At 36.4% G+C, this 22185-nt stretch overlaps 1 protein-coding gene across 16 annotated transcripts in view; it reads left to right on the top strand.

Moving 5' to 3' along the window:
* Rps6kc1 (ribosomal protein S6 kinase C1) overlaps positions 1-22185 on the top strand; it is a 162801-nt gene that overhangs the window by 43786 nt on the left and 96830 nt on the right. For 6 of the 16 annotated variants that reach the window (XM_074048351.1, XM_074048349.1, XM_074048359.1 and 3 more), the window contains 5 exons: positions 1374-1418; positions 3457-3572; positions 7617-7710; positions 14878-14901; positions 18015-18377. In XM_074048351.1, coding sequence (XP_073904452.1) covers positions 1374-1418; positions 3457-3572; positions 7617-7710; positions 14878-14901; positions 18015-18377 — 642 coding nt within the window. Of the gene's footprint in view, positions 1-1373; positions 1419-3456; positions 3573-7616; positions 7711-14877; positions 14902-15078; positions 15110-15141; positions 17901-18014; positions 18378-22185 lie in introns of those variants that run through there. The other 10 variants (XM_074048350.1, XM_074048358.1, XM_074048356.1 and 7 more) reach the window with 7 other exon arrangements.

Raw genomic sequence — 22185 nt, 5'->3', positions numbered from 1 at the left:
GGTGCACATCTGCTGTCTTTTAAAGAGATTCTGGGAAGCTATAATGTAACTTTTATTATACATGCTATTGGTCAGAAATTAGAACATGACTTTACCTAACTGAAAAGCAACGTGACAATTATAGTGTTTTTTTTTTTTCCTGGACTGTTTTGTAGCTACTTAAAAATTGAGGAGTCTATTGCTAGGGAAGAAAGAACAGATTCTACAGATTAAAGTAGAATACTAGATGTTAAAACTCCTCTAACTGATTACCACTTTCCTTTATGGGCCCTGGACTCTCTGAGGATGCTAAAAGAGTTATAGACCCTTTCTCTAGAAAAGGTCTCTATGTACACATGCATAGAGTTCTGTAGGATTGTTGTCTCTGAAACCCATCCATGAACCATGGCCAAGGTTTTTTTTTTTAGTGGGCCTATTAACATTTTCTGTTAGAATGTTCCACTGTAAGAACATTTTCTGTTTTCATTATTTGCTTAACATAGTCCACAGCTGTTTCATAGCATTCTCTGTATGCTAGTCACTATGACAGTCTTGGAGATTCTAAGGCACTATGATAATTTGCTAAGTGCTTGCTATGTGCCTATCATGGAACTGGGAGTCTTATGTATATTATTAATTTCTCCATTTTACAGTGAAGAAATAACCTGCCTAAAGCTTTGCAGGTATTGAATGATAGAATTTGTATTTGAACCCAGGTTTAAAGCTAGTACCTTAAAATTTTTTTTCTTTTTCAGTACCTTTTTTTTTTTTTAGTTATTACGAAGTAGACACTTTGCCATAAACATGAGGCACAGTTTCAAATTCGTGCCTTGTTTTATATCACTAAGAATTTCTTTGTGCCTTAGTTTTCTGTTACTACTTTGCAAAGTAAGTGAAGTAATATGCTTTTTAATGGCATATACCAGCATTCAGATTGTATATACCATTAAAAAGCATCTCTGAAAGCCCCTTTCAATCACCTGGTGAAGTAGAACTCACTGCTGCTGTGTGTGCTCTTTTCTCTTACAAGCATGCTGTTGTGTGCCCTGACAGATCACACATGGAATTCAGCATAAAAGCTTTTCGCTTCAAGCTGAGGTTTTTGACCCCACTGATAATACAGCTGTTCTCATAATTTCCTCTCTTCATACCCCTTATATATCAAAAAGAGTGGAAAAGGAAAAATGTGAGTAATTACAGTATTGCATTACTATAGAAACCAATTGAGTTGTTCAAAATTCTTTTCAAGTTTTTCCAGCTTTTTAAGAAAAATATAAGACTCTCTTACATTGGTAGGCCCTAGATTATGTCAGTGCTAGTTGTTTATCTGTTGACACTCAGCCTCTTGTTTTATCTGACACATTGTTTCCTTTCCTTACCCATTCTCACTGTAGAGACTAGATGTTACTTCAGAAGTTCTCACCTAATAAGCACACCAGGTAAGCAGTAGAAGGCCTGCTGCTTATGTTTTTTTTTTAAACATTTTTATTAACATATATTAGTTGTACAGAGGGGTTTTATTGTGATATTTCTATGAATGCATACAGTGTACCCTGATAAAACTTACTCCCTTTATCACTCACCCTTGTTCTCTCTCCCCACTTCTTAAAACAATTTCAACAGGTTTCATTGGCCTATTTTCATATATGAGTACTTTGAACATATTCACCACCCCTTCACCCTCTCCTTTTACCTGTACCCCTCCTGCTGGTTCTTATCCTCAAACAGAACTTCTTTTACATTCATGTCACTCATTTTTAAGGACAAAACACCCATGTTTATGGTAGCATTATTTATAATAACCAAAATATGGAATCAGCCTAGATGCCTGTCAGCCAATGAATGGATAAAGAAAATTTGCTACATACACACAATGGAGTATTATTCAGCCATAAAGAAGAATGAAATTATACCATTTGCAGAAAAATGGATGGAGCTAGGGACCATCATGTTAAGTCAAATAAACCAGACTGAGAAGGACAAACATCATGCGTTCAAATGTTTACTCTTTTGAAGGTCATTTTGAGTTCCTTCATGTTGGCTTTTCAGTGAAATGGAAGTTTCCATTAGGTAACCATGCGGATAGGTAGAATCAAGAGCCGCTGCGTGGTTCCAGATCCCCACATCCCTAATCCTACAGAATAAAATCCTACAGAATAAAAATGAACCAAAGGGGCCAGATAACAGACAACGTGAGCAGCAGGTCACTGTCATGGACTGACCAATTTCACGCTCAGCCTGCCAGGTGTGCCTTGGTGTGAGGGTGGAGGTGCGGGGCAAGGGAAGGTCCTATGCTCACCAGAACCAGGGAGGTGATTGAGAAACTGCCTTTGGCAGCCTTCTCCAAAGAGAGGGAACTGAATGAGAATTGACCTTTGTTAGAGTGAAAAGCGTAGACAGATAGACGAGAAGGCTCACTGTCAGCATAGGTTTATTCAGAGAAGGAACCTGCAGAGGGATTCTCCAGGAGACGAGAGAGTCCATTACCACTTTCAGGCTGGAGGTTTTATAGGAGAGGAAGGACTTGGTAAAGGGTGAGGGAAGTTTTTCATTGTGGCTTGTCCATTGTCCATTGCTAGACATAGTCAAGGAACTGGGTCTTGTGTTCTCTTATAGGTGCTGGGAAACAATGTTTCAGTCACAGCCTGATGGTGAGAATAGGACGCTTTTAGGGTAGTCAAGGTACGAGGTCTTGTGTTCTGACACAGGTGTGGAGAAACAGGATGGCTCCCTCTGTGGGGAGTTGGGGGAGGGGTGTCTCTATTGGAGCCAAACAGCTCTAGGGCCAAGCAGAGTTTAAGATGGCATAAGTGATGTCAAGTGGAGGCCTAACAACCTTGTGCAGCTCTTTACAAGACTGCCTAACATGCCATGCTCTTGAGAGAGTTACAGGGTATTCTCCCAAGTCATAGGTCCTGTGTAGCCTTTGGGGGACATACCGAACTGCCATTGTTATCGGATTAAGGACATTTCTTGTTATTTCTAAGAGTTTAAGATGAGTGACTATTGAATTTTATAGTCTTATTTTTCCCCTCTGGCTGCTGACATGAATATGCTTATTTTCATTGAAACTTCTTTCCACAATAACAAATATTTTGTTCCCTCCCTCCCTCATTTCCAAGGTTACACATATCTTTAAGATTTATTTTACATTTCATTTTTATTTTTTATTAATATATATTATTGAACATATTAAGGAGGTTCAACATCATATTTCCACATGTACATACAGCATGCCCTAATCAAATCCAACCTCTTTTTATTTACCCTCTCCCTTGCCTTTATACCCTTCCCAATCTTTACTAATCACTATTCTACATTCAAGTCAGTTTATTTTCTGCTGTTTCTTTTTAGGCAGGTGTTGTACCACTTGAGCCACTCCACCAGCCCTTTGCTGTTTCTTTCTAGTCTCTGGACCTAAGCCACATAAAGCAGTGTTTAGTAATTCCTTCTGTAAGTGTTGATTCTTACTTCTAGGGAGATTTGACAAAACTGTAATTGAAGAGAGAAGACAGTGTGCTGAAGACCTGCTGCAGTTCTCGGCCAACATTCCTGCACTTTACAACAGTAAGCAGCTTGAGGAGTTTTTCAAGGTTTGCTAGTCTTTTTATAATATTTTATAGCTTTATTTTGGTGGGAATGGAGTTTGAAGCCAGGGCTTTGTGCTTGCAGAGCAGGTACTCTACTGCTTGAGCTATACCTCAGTCCATTTTGCTGTGGTTATTTTGGAGATGGGAGTCTCAAATTATGTGCCTGGGCTGACCTTGATCTAAGCCTCTCAAATAGCTAGAATTATAGGTACAAGTCAGTGGTGCCTAGCTCAATACTCAATATTTTAGATCTTTTTTTCTTTTTGGGCAGCACTGGGGTTTAAACTCAGAGGGTCTCATGCTTGCTAGGCAGGTGCTTTTATCCCTTGAACCACTTCACTAGCAATATTTATATCTTATTAAATACTTTTGTTTTCTAATTTGTAGTAAATTCAAGTAGAAAATTTTATTTACTTTTGGATTCATTCATTAAAAAAGTAGAACTTGGTATGTCTATAGCATATTTTCTTTTTGGTATAGAAATGTTTGGTTTTTGGTTCATAAATTTTTGAAAACAGATGCAGAGGATCATGGGTGAAGGTGTGGAGGGATGGATTTGGGTAGCTAATTCACAGTGTGTCACAATACTTTTTTTTTTTTTTACCTGTAAAAACACTAATGATACTACATGAGGTGCTGAGATTTGAACTCATGGCTTCACACTTACTAGGCAGGTGCTCTCCCGCTTTTTAAACATTCATAAGAATAGGAATAATGGACCTCATTTCCCATCATTCATTTTAAAAAACTGTAGTACATTGCCAATTTCTTCATTCATTCTTTACCATCACATACTTTTTGTTGGTTATTTATTGCAGCCTTATTAGCATAACTTAAAACTTACCAGTGATAAGTATGCAATTCACTGACTTTCAGTACATTTACGGAGTTATGGAGATTATCGCCACCTGCTAGTTTTAGACCATTTCTGTTACCACAAAAACGTCCCCCTGTGCCCTCTTGGCTAGTGATCCCTTCTTTCCCATTTCATCTGTTTCTGTCTACAGACTCATCTTTCTCAACATGTCAGATAAATGGCATTATACAATAAGTGTCTTTTTTTTTAGCTTCATTCATTATTATATTATGTGTCAGTATTTCTTTTTTTTTGGTGCTATGGATCAAACTGGGATATCATCATGAATGGTAGGCAGCCACTTTATCACTGAGCCATATATCCTACTTCCCTTATCCTGTTTTTTTTTTTGTTGTTGTTGTTGAGACAGGGTGCTGCATAGCCCAGGCTGGGCTTAAACTTGCTTTGTAGTCCAGGCTGGCTTTGAACTCATAATCCTCTTGCTTCAGCATCCTAAATTCTGGGATTATAGGTGTGCCATACACAACTAGTATTCTGTTCCTTTAGGTTGCTGAGTCCCATATGTGCTTGAAACTATAGATAGTACCAGATCATTCATTCTTTTGTGTGTGTGTGTGTGTGTGTGTGTGTGTATGTTTTTTTCCTCTGTACACATATGATAAAGATCAATTTGTAAATTAGGGAGTAAGAGGGTTGGGAGTGCAGCCCAATTGAACAGCGCTTGCCTGGCATTTGATCCATCCCCAGCACTCCCCCCGACAAAACAGAGAAAAGAAAAAAGTTTTATAAATTAAGCAGTGAGAGATTTACAACAGTAAATAACAACAAACTAGAATAATTATATTAATATGCTACAATAAAAGTTATTTGAAATTTATGAATTGTTTGCTTATGGACTATTTTTTAGTCCATGGTTGACTGTGTTCGAAGTGAAACCGAGGTAAGGGGAGTACTGTTGCATATAGATTATACCACATTTTGTATATCTGTTGATATATTGATGGTTACTTGGGTTCTAGATTTTGGCTCTCTGGCTAATGCTACTGTGAGCATTTGTGTACACATCTTTATGTGGAAATGTTTTCATTTTTCTTGGGTAGATTCTGAGGAGTGGAACTACAGAATTTTATGTTTTTTTTTTTCTTTTTTTGTCCTAGGGATTGAATTCAGGGCCTTATGCTTGTACTTTACTACTTGAGCCATGCTCCCAATCCAAGTCTGTGTTTTTAAGAAATAGCAAAACTGTTTTCCAAAGTGACTACTGTTCTGTATTCCCCAAATATATGTGGATGTACCAGTTCTTCCACAGTATTTGGTGTTATCTGAGGTTTTAATCATAACCATTCCAGCAGATGTGTAGTGGCATCTCACTTTTGTGTCGATTTTCCTAACCTAATGGCTAATGATGCTTACCGTGTATTCCTGTTTATTCACGTGTCTCCTTTAAATGCCTGTTAAAATCCACCTAGTTTTGATTGAATTATTTGTCTCATCGAGTTGTAAGGGTTCTGAATATATCCTGATTAAAAAAGTCTTTTATCAGATAGGTGATTTATAAATATTTCTCCCAGTTTTCTTTTGAGTAACCAAGGTCATGAGGTCATGAAGATTATCTCCAGTGGGGTTTTTTTTTTTTTTTTTTGCTATACTGGGGTGTGAACTCAGGGCCTTCACCTTGAGCCATTCCACCAGCCCTTTTTTGTGATGAGTTTTTTCCAGAAAGGGTCTCATGAACTGTTGGCCTGGGCTGGCTTCCAGTCACGATCCTCCTGATCTCTGCCTCTTGAATATCTAGGATTACAGGTGTGAGCCACTGGCACCCGGCTTCTTACAGAATTTTGATTGTACTTCAGTTTTGGGACAATTGTCATCTTCAAAATATTATCTTCTAATCCATGAACATGAAATGATCCCATTTATTTTAATATACATTAATTCTTTCAGTAGTGTTTATTATTTAGAAATGTATTCTTTAATTTCTAAGTATTTGTGGATTTTTAGTTTCTTCTATTGCTGATTTCTAATTTTGTTTTCTTGTGACAAGAGGACACATTTTGTATGATTTCAATCCCCTTAAATTGATAAGCATATGATATAGCTCTGTGTATACTTGAAACGAATGTATTACTCTGTTGTCAGGTGGGAGTTTTCTGATTAAAGGTGGTGAATTCTTTGTGCTGAGGTATAGAAGAAATGATGGTTTGCATTTCTCTTGGGATTTGCTAATTGGGTAATAATGTTTGGGGCAAAAATCTTTGGGTGGAAGGGAGAAAGTTGTTAAAGAGCAGAAGAGTTATTTTGTTAATTATTTGTAGTTGCTTAAGGATTGTAAGTGTTTCTGTCTGTGATTAGAGCATTCAGAACAAAAAAAAATGTTTTTTGGTGGTACTGGAGTTTGAACTCAGGGCGTCTACCACTAGAACCACTCCACCAGCAGAGCATTCAGTCTGTAAAGCCATAGCACAAAATCATACCACCCCAACCTGTCCGATGGTAATATATTCTAGTTGCATGTAGAGTAGAGGAAGAGAAAATATCTTTTTAGTCCTAAATTTGCAAACCTAGATGTATGATTAAGATGATGGTAACATGGAGAAATCAATTTTATATTCTCTATGTTTAAAATGTGTTTCTTTACTGAAACTATCTTAATTTTGTTTTGCCATTTTGTGTACAAGTGGTTCTCAAACATAAATGGCTTCTAAGATCATCTGAAGTGTTGTGTGAGATGTTGTAGTTTATAATTTGATAAAATTCATTGACTTCCTAATGGCTCCATTATTTATCTCTTAATTAAAATGGCTAGTCCCAAAGGATACTGAATATTCTTTAGCTGATGGGTTTTTTCCTTCTTGTGAATTTTGAATGCTTTTAAGATTTTAAGTAATATACTTTAATTAAAAGTCACATTATTATAAGCATCTTAGTATTTTAATTGAATTTTAAAGTAATAGACTATTTTTAGATCAGCTTTTGTTTCAAGAAAAATTAGAATTAGAAAAGTAGAATTTTCCATATATTGCCTCCTACCTACCTCACACCATCTTGTATTAGTATAGTACCTTTGTTATAACTGGTGAACCAATATTGACATAATAATAGATTTGTTAAGACAATTGTAATCTAGTTCAATAAATGGTTTCTGTAATGCTTATACATACTCAGTTGAGATCACTAACATTTGTTTATGCTCTTAATGATGAGGAAACACCATTTCTTTCATCCTTTAGGGTGGAATAATTAATGATGGTTCTGAATTAATTGGTCCTGCTGAAGCTTACTCAGATTCCTTCCCTGATAACTTTCCTGAGTGTAGTACAGAAGGTAAGAGACTTTAATTTCTTTTGCATTTCAAAGGTTTTGATTGCAAACGACTGTAAATCATATCTGCATTGTAAAAAAAAAAAAAAGCTGTCAATACGAATTAGAGGGTATGTCACTTACTCTGAATACTTCTTTTCTTCCAGATTGTAACATCACAGGCATGAGGTGCACTGATGTTGGATTGGTGATGTCTCACATTTAATTAACAGCCTTTTTCTTTCTTGGTGCTGTATAAAATAATGATTCATCATGTATTTAATGGCATGTTAGATTTGCTGGTATAATGAGTATTCAGAATTTAGTATGACATACACTAGATAGTACAACTTGTGAGAATGCTTTACTAATTTAGCAGCATTTCACGTTTAGATAATTTTAGATTTAATCATTTACCCAAAAAGAATAGCCTAGGGCAGTTTTAGTGTGCTTGATACGTTTTCTAATAACATGAGTTTAAACCATAACAATTTTTTTAACCACTTTGAGAATGCTCAGGCTCTTGTTTTGTTTCTTTATTAAGCCATACTTGACTTTGTATGAATTCCATCTGTAAAATGTTCTGATTCTGTGATGTGTGCTTTATACAAGTAGGAAAGTTAGATTTGTAGGAGGATATTTCCAAGAATCTTGCTCAATGAGGATTATGGTTCTTAGAAGTGTAAAATGCTTGCTTTATGTCTGTCTGTCTGTCTGTATCTATCTATCTATTTATTTATGCAGTATTGGGGTTTGAACTCAGGGCCTCACACTTGCTAGGCTCCACCACTTGAACCCCTCTGCCAGTCCTTTTTTGTGATAGTTTTTTTGAGATAGGGTCTTGCGAATTATTTGCTGGGGCCAGTTTCCAACTGTGATCCTCCTGATCTCTGCTTCCTGAATAGCTAGGATTATGGCCTGAGCCACCAGTGCCTGGCTCTTTTAATTTTCTTTTTTGATACGACAGTCAAAGTTTGTGTGATGTGGAGTGCTTACATTCTTTTGATATCCCTAATGAGCCTTTATTGTTAGGTGGGAGTCTAATGTGAGGAGCCTGTTTTGGAAGGTCAGCATGGCTGAGAGCAGCTCAGAGTTCTTTTTGTCCATTGTTGTAGTCCAGGAGAAGGGGGAGGAGCCTTGTTACTAGGAATGGTTTTTCTTGGGATGGTATTTTAAAATACTGAAGGCTTTTGAGGGTGAACAGGTGGCTATATTCATGATAAAGTACCTGCAACCTAAAGATAGAGTGATCCTGTAATTCAAGCTGGGACACGTCTAGGAATTGAAGATGAAGCTGTATAATAATTATGCCAAGACCATAAGCACAACACAAGATGGACCTTGGCAAACTGGTATACATGGGTAACCCCTTCTAAAGCATTTATTTCAGAGTTTACCTCTGAAGTTTCAAAAGGAGGTGTTTTCTTTGTAAGGATTTATCTTTTAGGAATGAAATTCATTTTATCCTTTTTAATTTTTGTGGTTCTGGGAACTGAACCTAGGTCCTCACACATACTAGGCAAGTGCTCTACCACTGAGCTACATCTCCTGCCCTGAAATTCCTTTTATGAGAGAAATTGGAAGCAACATCTTTGTTAAAACACAGAAAAAGACTTATGACACCTAAAAGTAATGTTGACATTTTATCCTGTCAGTGGGGTTTAGGTTTTCAACTGCATTACTAGCTCTGAAACCCACTGTGGTCCACGAAGAATGAATACCACGGAACTTAAATATTGTTAATGCTCATATTGACCCTCCCCCATAAAAGCCTGTAAGTCTGGCAATTAATACTGCTGGAAGACACCTAGTTGACAAATACAGAAAAAATGAAACTGTAGGAGAGCTTGAAAATTCATTGTTATTTAAGAGGGAAAATGACTTTTGAATATTATGAGATTGTCTGGCATAGTGGGAAAATGGAAGATTTACTTCATACCTAAAGGTCTGGGATCCCTAGTGGCAACCAAGGGAGAGAGCATGCAGTAGTAAAGAGCAGGAAAGCTGACAGTCAGCCAAACCCCACAGGTATACGGTGAAATGGAGGGTTGTCGAGAGATTGTGGTGACAAATGCTTGTGGTTTGGATTTAAAGCCAAAATGTGAGGTGATTCATTCCATAACAGTTCCTGTGAGTGTAGAATTTTAAATGGTTTTTTGAAGGTAGATTGTCATTTTTCTTGTGAATTACTTTGCTAGTGGAATGAGCCAGAAGGATATACACATGCATATACATATGCATACATACATATACATATATATGTACACACATATACATGTTTATATATATATGTATATATATATTTGTTTTTTTTTTTTTTGATGGTACTGGGGTTTGAATTCAGGGCCTCATGCTTGTTAGGCAGGTGCTCTACCACTTGAGCCATGACCCCAGCCCTTTTTGCTTTAGTTATTTTTGGGATAGAATCTTACATTTTTGTCTTGATCAGTCTAGATTGCAGACTTCCTATCTGTGTTTCCCACATTGCTGGGATGACAGGTGCACACTACCATGCCCAGCTTTTTATTGGTTGAGATGGGGTCTCACTAACTTTTTGCCCAGGCCTAGGTAGAACTGAGATCCTCCTGATCCTTCACCTCTTGAGTAGCTAGGATTATAGGAATGAGCCACCATAGACAGTAATTCTTAATATATAGTCTGCTGCTTCAAGTTCCTTCAGTAGAGTAAGTCCGTTTTCTGTTGCTGTAACAAAACACCTGAGACTGGGTACTTTATAAAGAAAAGGGGTTTATTTAACTCATAGTATTGGAGCCTGAAAGTTTAAGTTCAGGTTACTAGCTTCTTTGGTCTTTGGTGTGCAGATGAGATCACAGGAAGTCAGAGACTGGGGAGGGGTCAATTGAGCTCTTTAAAAAAATTTTTTTTATAACTACTCACTCTCCTTCCAACTAATTAGAGTCCCACAAGACCTAAATTCATTCCTTCCAAGGATGATGTCCCCAGTGATTTAATTACCTCCCACACAGTAAGGTTCTAGCTTACCGGATCCACTTCCTTAACACTGCCATACTGAAGACCAAGTTTCCAGCACATAGACCTTTTGGGATCCAACCATATCTAAACCATATCACATAGCAAGTTTACCACTTCTCAGAGGACAGGTTTAGAGGCTAAGTGATGATTATTTTTATTAGCATTGTAAGATGTGCTAAACAAATCCTAATTTACTTTGAAATGAAAGTTCTGATGGAAACATGAAAATCTGGGATTTCTGTTTTTGTTTTAGAATTATTATTTTATAGTACAGAGGAATAGAGAAATTCCTTTAGATTTCATAAAATCAGTAACTGGGTGATAAAGTAGAAGCTGTTTCATTTACTATGAAACTGATAATTCAGTGGTTTTTAGATACAGGTTAACAATTGTTTCCCATTTTTTTAATGCTAGTTACTGTTTATCTTCTTTGTCCAAAGCAATTAAACTATATTTTCTAAAAGATGAAAGGCGATCTGATTGGCTGTTAACATTTTACTTCCATGTTAAACGTCTGTGTTTTATTTGAATAAAAAATCCCACTGTGCTTGGAAATGTGTGCACAGTGGTGTGGGGACTGAGCTTCTTGCCTAGTTGTTCTCGTCTGCTGGCCTGTTTGGAAGGATGCAGGCTGCTTTACTGCCATGCTGGCCTCGATATTGGTGCCTTTGATGTTGCTCTGGTCTCATCTGGCAACCTGTGTCATTTCCTCTTTCTAATGCATTACTTGACTTCCTTTGCAGTTTCAAGAGGGATATTTTCCAGGCTCATTCAGCAAATAAGAGAAAATAATTAGTGGTCATAAACACGAACGCAAATTAAGAGACCAACATCTTATATGTAGCAGATCTTAAGAGGGAATATTCTTAAATGTCTTGAAATAACAAAATCTACCACTTTTTGGGGGGATCCTATAAATTATGGATTAAGAATTTCTCATGTGTTCATTGCAACAATTATAGAGACTTGAAAGGATCTATGAGGCTGTCTTGAATTAGCCATTTTAGAGTAAAGGAGGTACACAGTTTGAGGATATAGCTATATATTGCTGGGTTTTGTAAGGGATTCCTTAAAATGACGTCTAGCCTAAGATTTCTATGCCTATTTGATAGTAAGATAATAATTGTTTTCTATATGTAGACAAACACAAAGATTGTAGTTAAACTGTTAAATTGGTTGACTATACTTAAAACATTGGAGGGCTAATTGAAAAAAGTTTATGGTTACCAAGATATCTTTTATTTTCCCTTTATTATTTGTGTTATTTTTCATTTAGTAGATTTAAAGTTGATGCTTTAAGTCATAATCATTTTAAACAGGGATATTCTTCAGTTGATTGGTTACTTAATAACCTGAGTCTGTTTTTAAGCTAACTTAAAGTCTATGCAGTACAGGGTGTAGTATAACATGATAAAATAAGGAACGGCTAAAAGTAATTTAAGTCTAAAATAGAATTTTTATTCTACAAATGTCCACAAGGTGGCACCATAGGAGCTCAAAAATCATGATGAGTTATTCTAAGCTTTCTTGTATTATATTAGAACACTTCTAGCTCAGGTTGAAGACATTCTTTTTTGTCTTAAGTGATTATTTACTCAACTTCATCTTATCCACTTCCTCTTACTGAATTTTTTTTAAATGGGGGATGCTTAAAATAAATAGGAAAAAAGAACAGGTCATTTTTCTCAAGATAAGAACAGATGAGAATGTGTCAGTGTGTGACACATAAAACATCACACAAATGATAATATTGACTCATAAAAAAAAAAACCCTAGGTATGAGGCTGGGCTTAGTGGCTCACACCTGTAATACTAGCTATTTGGGAAACAGAGATTGGGAGGATCATGGTTTGAGGTTACCCCAGCCAAAAAGTTCATGAGAGCTGATCTCAACCAATAAAAGCTGGGCATGATGGCACACTCCTGTATATCCAGCTGCATTGGAAGTGTAAATAAGAGGATTATAGTCAAGGCCAGCAAGGGCATAAAGCGAGACCCTGTCTCAAAAATAAAGCAGAATGGGCTGGGAGTGTGACTCAAGTCTTGGAGCACCTGCTTAGCAAGCATGGAGTCCCGAGTTCAAAGCTCAGTACCATGAACAAAACAAAACAAAAACCCTAGGTATGTTGAAGATAATATGGGTTAGTAGGAGTTTAAGAGCTAGGCAAACACAAAAAATGCTCAATAATGGGCTGGAAATGTGACTCAAGCAGTGGAGTGCCTGCCTAACAAGTGCAAAGCCCTGAGTTCAAATGCCAGTATTGCAAAAAAAATTCAGAATAAGTTGTAGGGATCAGGATTTTAGAATAAAAGGAATATTAGAAGTGATGGCGCCCAGGCAAGGTTATGGGGAGAGGCAGAATAAAAGTTCATTGGGAGCCAGGTGTGGGCCACCACACACTCCAACATTCCAGAGTTGGAAACAAAGATTGTGAGTTCAAGGTTAGCTTGGGCTATATGTGAGTTCCAGGCAAACCTGCACTACATAGTGAGACTGTGTCTCAAAAAAAAAAAAAAAGTAAGACATATCGAAGAAATGGTTCTTTTTAGTAATTGTAGACATTATTAATTGATGAGTAGGGCATCAAGTACTGGAATAACCAGCATTAAACATTAGATGTAGGTATTCATTTGAAGTCATATATTTTTTTCTTTTTGGCAGTACTGGGATTTGAACTTAGGGCCGCATGCTTGCTAGATAGGCGTCCTGCCACTTGAGCCACTCTACTAGCACTAAAATTATATTTTTAAGGGCTTTTTAGTGGAAACTGATCTGTATGTCTTCCACCTTCAGTAATCTTTGATCTGCTGGCTAGATATCTTGCTTTGTGCATGAAGCATGAGACATTGCTACTAGGACAAGTAGAAACTCTTTGGTTGACTATGGCAATATTTGAACCTCAGTTCAGTGAGCACTATCTGCCAACAATAATGAGGCCATGTATTTTATATATAGTCACCCATGAGAGCCCACCTGTTGTTCTAAAGGAAACTGGTCTCCTTTTTACAGATGGTCTTCAAATGTGGATTTCTGATAGCTTGTTGTATAAAGATTTTTTTTTCCCTGTGGCAGCTCAACCTTTCCCCCTTAGGCCTGTCTTTCAGAGATGGTGTCCTACACAGATTTCGCTATACTGACCTACTCTGAGCAGTTCAAAGCACAGAGGTGAGGGTAGGTGGGGGAACTGGGATGCTAAATAAACCCCTCATGTCTGTAGCTGCTTTTTAACAAGTCACCTGGGGCCCTCTAATAGCCCAGAGACTAGAATCTCTGTGATATGAACCTGAGGCAGAATGCTTACCTGCAACCTTTGACTTCCCCCTTGTATCACTTCCAGAAAGGCTTAGGATTTTGGCTTGATGGTGTTGGTGAAGGATGCACCTTTTACTCTTGTGATGGCCTGAAGGGCTTCTGTGAGGATGGTTTAACTTTTGACAGATAGTCTCTATATTGTATCAAGCATCAATGGTTGTCCTGCCTTATCCAGTGTTTTTCCTGTTTACCTAAACTGAAAACCTGTTACAAGCCTATTGCTTAGAAATTGGCTAAATGTGAAAAAGAAAGATATCAGCAAATATTGGGGGATGATTAGTTGCAGTGTGTGGTTGAGAAGCTAAACTTTTCAGGCCTGGCACGGAACAGTTTAACATGAGAAATAAAGAGTTCATCTGCCTTAAACAAACCTGCCTTACCATCATTTGTGCCTTCTTTTTAAAGTTAGGAATTTCTTGGCATTGGCTGTTGGATGATCCATACCAGATTGTACTTCATAAATAATGCCTATATAATTTTATTCTCAAATTCCTGATTTTAGCCTTTGTAGTATCTCCTTTGGTATACTTGTCTGATACCAAGCTTAAGGGCTTACCACACACAAAGAAATGTTGTGAAATTTGGTATTACAGAGTCACCTGTTATCTCACTGTACAGAGACAATACTGTTAGTGCTTAGTGTATCTTTCTAGCCTTTTTTCTTTGTGCCTTTCAATTAGAATTATAGTGTGCATACTGTTTTATAGTTTATTGTTTTTACATAATAAGGATAACAGCATTAAACATTTTTCTATAACATGGTTTTTAATTACTGTATACTTTTTACCATAGGGAGATACTATAATGTTAGGGATTTATGTTATCTCTAAATCATTGCTAATTTTTATGATAAATATTCTTGTGTATATGTCTTTTGTTATAAGCTGCTGAATTTCTGGGTCAAAGAGGTAAGTGGTATTTGGTCTTTGTGCTTTTGGTATGCATTTCCAGATTGTTTTTCAAAAAAAGATGAAGCTAGAAGTCTTTTTTCCTCCTTTGTTTCTTCTAATTTGGTTAAAAATAATTCATCCTAATCTGCTTTTTATTTATTTGTTTCCTTTTACAGATCCTCCATTTAGAAATTAGGTAGAATTTGAAAAGGAAACACTTTAGAGGGTATTTATTTACTTAATTTTTGCTATCTGATTTATCTCTCTGGAGATTTTGATGGTCTTAACTTTTCGATTAATTTCATTTAATTTTGATTCCCTTTGGTAATAAAATAAGATTGCAAAGGTAACAGGAAGTGTGGCTGTGTTCCTAGATTTTTGTGGTCAAAAGCCAAGAAACTGAGTACACATAACTTTATCCCCTTGCCCTTTGGTATTATTGTTAAATCAGGCAGAGCATGAAAGAGAACAATGTGATGGATGGTGTGAAGGTTATAGTGACAAGACACCGGAGAACAGACGAAAGATCTGTAACATAGCATTTCCTTTCTTTTGTACTTAGCTGTATAAACCAGACTTCTTTTTTCAACAAAATTGTTTCAGTGGAGTAGATTACCATTTAAGGAAATAAGTTTTTATTGAAATACCTGAAGTATTTCTAAATGAAAAATTTCATAAAGATTATGTATTTCTCAGAAGAGTGAACAAATAATTTTGTAGATTGCTGTAAAAGATTTTGATTATGAAGTACTGTCTGTATGGCTGAAATGCCAGGGAACTAAGATGATTTTTCGCTAAGTCTAGTGAATCCCAATTGAGATTGTGGGTTTAATGAAATCTATTGCTTTTGGGGAACAGAACTAGCACTGTGTGGGCATTCTAAGTATCTGTGTATAGTGGCAAGTGTCAAATTAGTGTCAAATTGAGTTTAGCTGCAAGTAACATGTTTTTAATCTAACTTTCTTTATTTGATACGATGTAAACAAGTGAAGTCTATAAGAGAGGCTAGCAAACTGTGGTTCATGGACCTAATCTGCACCATCTATGTGGCCTGTGAGCTAAGAACAGTTTTAACATTTTTAAAAAGTTTTCATTTTATCATTTTTACACTTACTCACATGTGTATACATTGTTTGGGCCACCTCTCCCCACCCCCAGTTTTAACATTTTTGAATGGTTGGAAAACCCACAAGGAATACTATTTTTTGATATGAAAATTGTATGGAATTACAGTTTCTGTGTCTTTAAATAAAGTTTTATCAGAATACATATTATATAATTATAATTGTATATTGTGTATGGCTGATTCTGTGCTTCAGCAGTGAAGTTGAGTAGTTGTGACAGAGATCTTATGACCAGGAAAACCTAAATATTTTTACTTTCTGGTCTTTAACAGAAAAAAAAAGCTCACTGGTTCTTATCTTAGAATAGTACATTTTAATATGCCTTCATTTGGGCTTAGTACTTAATCCTGAACAAACCATTTTTTTCTGAGAAGCTTGGCAGTTAACAATCAGTGGTAAGGCTAGGCTGGGGTATGGTTTAGTAGTAGAGCACTTGGCTTGCATGGGTGATCCCCAGCAATGCCCGCCCCATTAGTGGTAATACAGATCTGATGGTTGTTCCCAAACGATTTTTATATGACCTGGTTGTGAATCTTACCTAATGCTATAGATCAGTGACTCTCAAAGTGTTTTTCACACTTCTGGGTATTCTTGAAACCTTTTCAGAGGTCCACAAGGCAAAACCTATTTTGATGATAATATAAAAGTATTAGGACATTCTTTGCCTTTTCATGGTGTTGACATTTGACAGAAGTAGATAGGATTTTATATTCCACGTTGCAACTAGTTTTAAGAAACTATCACTTGTGGAGTTTTGGTGTAGTATCAAAGAACAGTATCCAGAATTATCTGAAAAGACTGTAAAAACACTTGTCCCTTCTTCAATTATATATCTACATGACATTTTCTTCCTATCTTTCACCCAAAACAGCATATAACAACAGATGATAGGTAGAATCAGATATGAGGATCTAGTCATCTTTGGTAACAAAATTAGCAAAACAATCAAACAGTGCCTTTTCTCTCAATAAATAAAATCTTTGTTTTGTCAAATATAGTTCTTTTAATGAAATTTATTATATAATAGTCCTTAATGTTTTGTTAAAAAATTCTGTTACTTTCTTTTTTTTTGGTTTATTTATTCATTTATTCATATGTGCATACTGTGTTACTTTCTTAATACCAATACAGTATTGGTAAATATTTCCAGATGTAGTCCACATGAACAAAAGCTTTTTAGAGTCCTCAATCATTTTAAGAATGCAGAGGAAGGTCCTGAGTTCAGAAGTTGTCTATCTGTTGTAGATTATGCTTGCTTACTGTGAAATCAGTTATATGAAATGGGAGAAGTGATTTTTATTGCTAAATAGTTTAGTAGTATCTATTATTCATATTATTTATATGTAAATATAGTCCAAAGTTTTCTCCAAAAACCTGTGGAAGAGGCTGAAACAAAAATTTCTACAAATTCAAATACATTTTCCAGATATGAATGACTCCCTGAAGGCACACTTCTAAGGATGCATTGTTTAATCATTATGTAATTATTACACAGTTGTCATAATAGTTAAATTTTATGAGCATCTCATGCATGCATAACTATTCCTCATTTAAAGCTCTGCATAATAAGTAAATGATTAAGGAACTTCCTGTTGGTCACACAGTATGTTTTAAGAGGTGGGATTCAAGTACTTTTTTTGATCTCACTCCAGGGTGCTTTCTCTTTTCCCTTATCATAATGCTATTGTTTACTGTAACTGTGTGTCCAAGCAACAGTTTTCTGTAAACAGTTTGCAAGATCTTGGGTAAAGGATCTTTTTGACAGCAAGGATAGATAAAGATTTGTCTTCACTTTTGGTTTAATGATTAAAACAAGAAGATTATTTTCCAGAGTTATAAAGAGAGTTCAAAAGTGAATGAAATAAGCTGAATCCTACACACTGATTTCCATCAGTAAGTTCCAGCCTTCCTAATTTAATTGGTCAATGTGAAAAATGAATCATTATGTTATTTGTGTTCTTTTGGCTGATACTCAATATCTGTTTACTATTGTGATCATATTCCTAGGCTTCTCCAGCGACAGTGATCTGTTGTCTCTTACTGTTGATGTGGATTCACCAGCTGAGTTAGATGATGGAATGGCTTCCAATGAAAGTTCTCCCGTTAGAACTTTTGGTCTCAATCTTTCTTCGGATACTTCAGCACTACGGGCTGTTGCTTCTGACAGTGAACCAAACAAAGCAGAAGAAGAACGGGAAAGTCGCAGCCTCTTTCCTGGCAGTTTAAAACCTAGGTTTGGCAAGAGAGATTATTTGGAGAAAGCAGGAGAATTAATAAAGCTAGCTTTAAAAAAGGAAGAGGAAGACGACTATGAAGCTGCTTCTGATTTTTATAGGAAGGGAGTTGATCTGCTCCTAGAAGGTGTTCAAGGTACAGTTTCATCTTTATAAACATGTTTTGGCATGCTCTTAGGTTGTTTCTTAGATCTGGAAAAAGTGTGTACACATGTCATTTGTATAATCTTGTACAGAAACAGGTTTAAAAATGAGAAATTACTGCTCCTTAAATGATACTAGCACAGGAACTTAACTCAATAGTTTGGTCAGTTTATCGACAAAGATGGGATTCTTTTAAAAAATCAAGCCTCCAAGTTTTTGTTTTTCCTGACTTGATTATAGTGTACACCAAGAGAGTTTCCCAAGAGTATTCACAGAGATTCTCCAGTGCATTTATTCTCAATGGCCTGAGGAGACAAAAATGGGTGTTTAAATGAACTTTTAAACTATGAGTGTGAAAGGTTCTTGGGTTTGCCTGCCGCTCGTTGTAATTATTGTAATAATTCTCATCTAGTTAATGTAGGTAATATGGTGCACATAGAGTTGAGCTTAACTCAATGTCTTTAAGTAGAACTCCCACCATTTTTTTTCTTTTAAAGTATTGGCATTTGCTTTTGTCCTTTGCTTTTTCCTGTAGAAGCAGAATGAAATATTCTCAGTTACACAACTTTTTGGATACAATAATCAAAGTTCGATGGGACTCCTACAGTGGTTTTCTTTCTAGAAGGTCATCATTTTCTTCATTTTTTAAAAAATTTTTATTTTGTTCATATGTGCATACAATGTTTGGGTCATTTCTCCCTGCTTCCTCCCGCTCTCTCCCTTACCCCTCGCTACCTGGCAGAAACTATTTTGCCCTTATCTCTAATTTTGTTGAAGAGAGAGTATAAGCAATAATAGGAAGGAACAAGGGTTTTTGCTAGTTGAGATAAGGATAGCTATACAAGGAGTTGACTCACATTGATTTCCCGTGCATGTGTGTTATCTTCTAGGTTAATTCTTCTTGAACTAACCTTTTCTCTAGTTCCTAGTCCCCTTCTCCTATTGGCCTCAGTTGCTTTAGTTTCTCTGCATTGAGGGCAACAAATGCTATCTAGTTTTTTAGGTGTCTTACCTATCCTCATACCTCCCTTGTGTGCTCTCGCTTTATCATGTCATCAAAGTCCAATCCCCTTGTTGTGTTTGCCCTTGATCTAATGTCCACATATGAGGGAGAACATGATTTTTGGTTTTTTGGGCCAGGCTAACCTCACTCAGAATGATGTTCTCCAATTCCATCCATTTACCTGTGAATGATAACATTTCGTTCTTAGAAGATCATCATTTTCATTGCTGTTCTTTGACTTGTCAGTGCCATTCAGGTCACCACAGTGTCTTGTATTGCTAACACTTTTTACCATAGTGCTCCCTCTTATTTTCTTGGTGTCCTGAAGTCCAGAACCTTCTGTTTGACTCCTCCCAGAGCATAAATGTTCAGTCTTAAATTGTGATATGAGGGTGTATGCCTGCTTGTGGATCTTTAGCAGTTCTTTGGTTTGTAGCCTTCCCTCCTACTTTCACAGCTATGTAGGGCCACCAGTCCTGGGACTTTTGGAGACTTGCTGTGCCATGTAGGTCAGGCAGCTTTCCCAAGACAGTCACCTCTTTCCTACCTACTTTCTGGATTCTAAAGTGTCGTTGCTATTATCTTCTCTTTCAGGTTCAATCTTAATGGGGTTTCACCTTAAATAAATTCCTTTGCTACCATGCTAATGGAGTTGCAGGAGGGAGCATAGCTGATAAATACACTCGCTTTCCATCTTTTACTGGATTGCAGATTTCACAATAGTTGTGTATTTTGGTGGGCCTGGGGACCAAAAATCTATTACTGCTTTGTGTGTGTAGCAATAAAAGGAGATGGAATCTTGTTATTTATGTTTTGGTTAGTAATTATTATCTTACTGAAGTTGTTGATATAATTATTTGGAATCTGTTTAACATAGTTTCAAATAATTGATTCTCATGTTCATTTTCCATAAAAATCATCATTATATAATTTTAGTTATCACTTTTAATGTTTCTATTGGAGACTAATTCTGAAGTCATTTGTTCTCATAGCTTGATTGATAGGTCATTTTGGTCTCAATTTTGTTTTTCAAATGGTTTCATAGTCTGTTGGGTTATTTGTTTGTTTGTTTGCTATTGGAGCATCCTATTCTAAAAAGGTCTATGCATTTTTGTTCTTTGCCTCAGCTGTCATCTTGAGGTGGGAGTTTCAAATGGGAATGAATTGCACATAATCTGCTCTGATGTTTTCCCCATCTTTCCTGCAGATAATTATGTGCTAAAACATCACTAGTGTTTAATTGACACATCTTTCTGCCTAAAAGTTATTTGCATTTATTCTTAGGACACTTCATAATGCTACCACTTGATGGCACCAAAAAAACAAAAATTGCTGCTTCAAAATAAGAATTATAGATGTATTTTCAGCAAATAACAAAGTAATATTTCCTTTAGTTAGTTACTTTGCTAATTATTGTGGTGAATTTTTTCTCCACTACAACTTGACACTAAATCTGTCAAACTTCTGTCTTAGAGAATGTTAACGTTTAAAGATACTTCTGTGATGTATGTCTTTCCTCCCGAAATCACAGTATCCCTTCCATCTCTGGATTGGGTTTTGTTCTTAATGTGCCATCAAATCCAGAGATTTAATAATTGACTCACATCTTTAAACTTTTTATTGTTTGTTCTTAATGTAATCCATTTTATTCAGACAAACTATGGGAACCACCTCATAGAATTCTGGGTTTTTTTTTTCCTTTTAATTTTTTTTCACTCAGCTGCAATCTTCAGAATTCTGATTTTTTGACTAATATATAAAAGAACCTCTGTTTTAAGCAGGGCATGGTGATTCACACCTGTAATCCCAGCATTCCGGAGGCTGAAGTAGGAGGATTGCAAATTCAAGGCCAGCCTGGACTACACAGTGAGAGTCTATGGGGGAGGTGAGGAGGGAGGGAGGGAGAGAGAGAGAGAGAGATCGAGAAAGAGAAAGAGAGAAAGAAAATACAGAGATTCTTACGGGCTGAAAAATTTTGTTATTTCACTGCTAAACTGAAGTTGCTTATCTGGGATGCTAGTTGATCTGCTAAAGGTGGCTTGGAGCCTTTCTTGCTTAACTTGGGTTTGCACAGCTGAGCCTAGATGCAAAGCATACCAGCAGAGAAGAAGTGTGACTGGCTAGGAATAACTTTGAATTTTCTTTTTGAACCCAATTCTCACTTACTCTCTTAGTCCAGAAATGGTTTTTGAAATGAAGAATGTGCCATCTACTCTTCTAAATTCTGGGCCTTTATTCAAAAGTCAAGGCCAAACGTATCAGCTTTACTCTTTGAAGAGAATGTTATAGTACTTACCAACTTTTCATATCCATCTTGTTTATTATTACTGTTAGTGGCTGATAGGATTAATCTGTATTCTCAGGGTGGGCTTATTGGAATAGTTGTGATAATGTAGAGTGGCAAATGCATTACGTAAAGGTATTAATGAAATGTTTAAATAACAGCAACTTGTTATCTATTACATGCCTGTTCCTATACACAGTGTATTTCTTCAGAACAACCCCCAAAGCTGAACTGGCTGGTCACATTGGGCTTTGTCTAAGGATACCGAATTTTAGAGGGTGCAAACATTTAATATAATGATTCTAAAAGCTTGGCACCTACTTAGCAAGAGTAATTATTTAAAACAGGAAGCTACCAGATGGTGAGCATTGTTAGTAACACCCATCTGTGGTCTACATTATGAGTTACCCAATTGATTTGAGGGCTGGTTTTGTATAGTTTATTCCAGGTGCCAGAATCGATGGTTTGCTATGTTTGTAAGGTAGACACTGTAATTCCCATTTTACAGGTGGA

The sequence above is a fragment of the Castor canadensis genome, chromosome 11, assembly GCF_047511655.1.
Source record: "Castor canadensis chromosome 11, mCasCan1.hap1v2, whole genome shotgun sequence".
NCBI lineage: Eukaryota > Metazoa > Chordata > Mammalia > Rodentia > Castoridae > Castor > Castor canadensis.
This window is presented reverse-complemented; position numbering and strand designations above follow the sequence as displayed.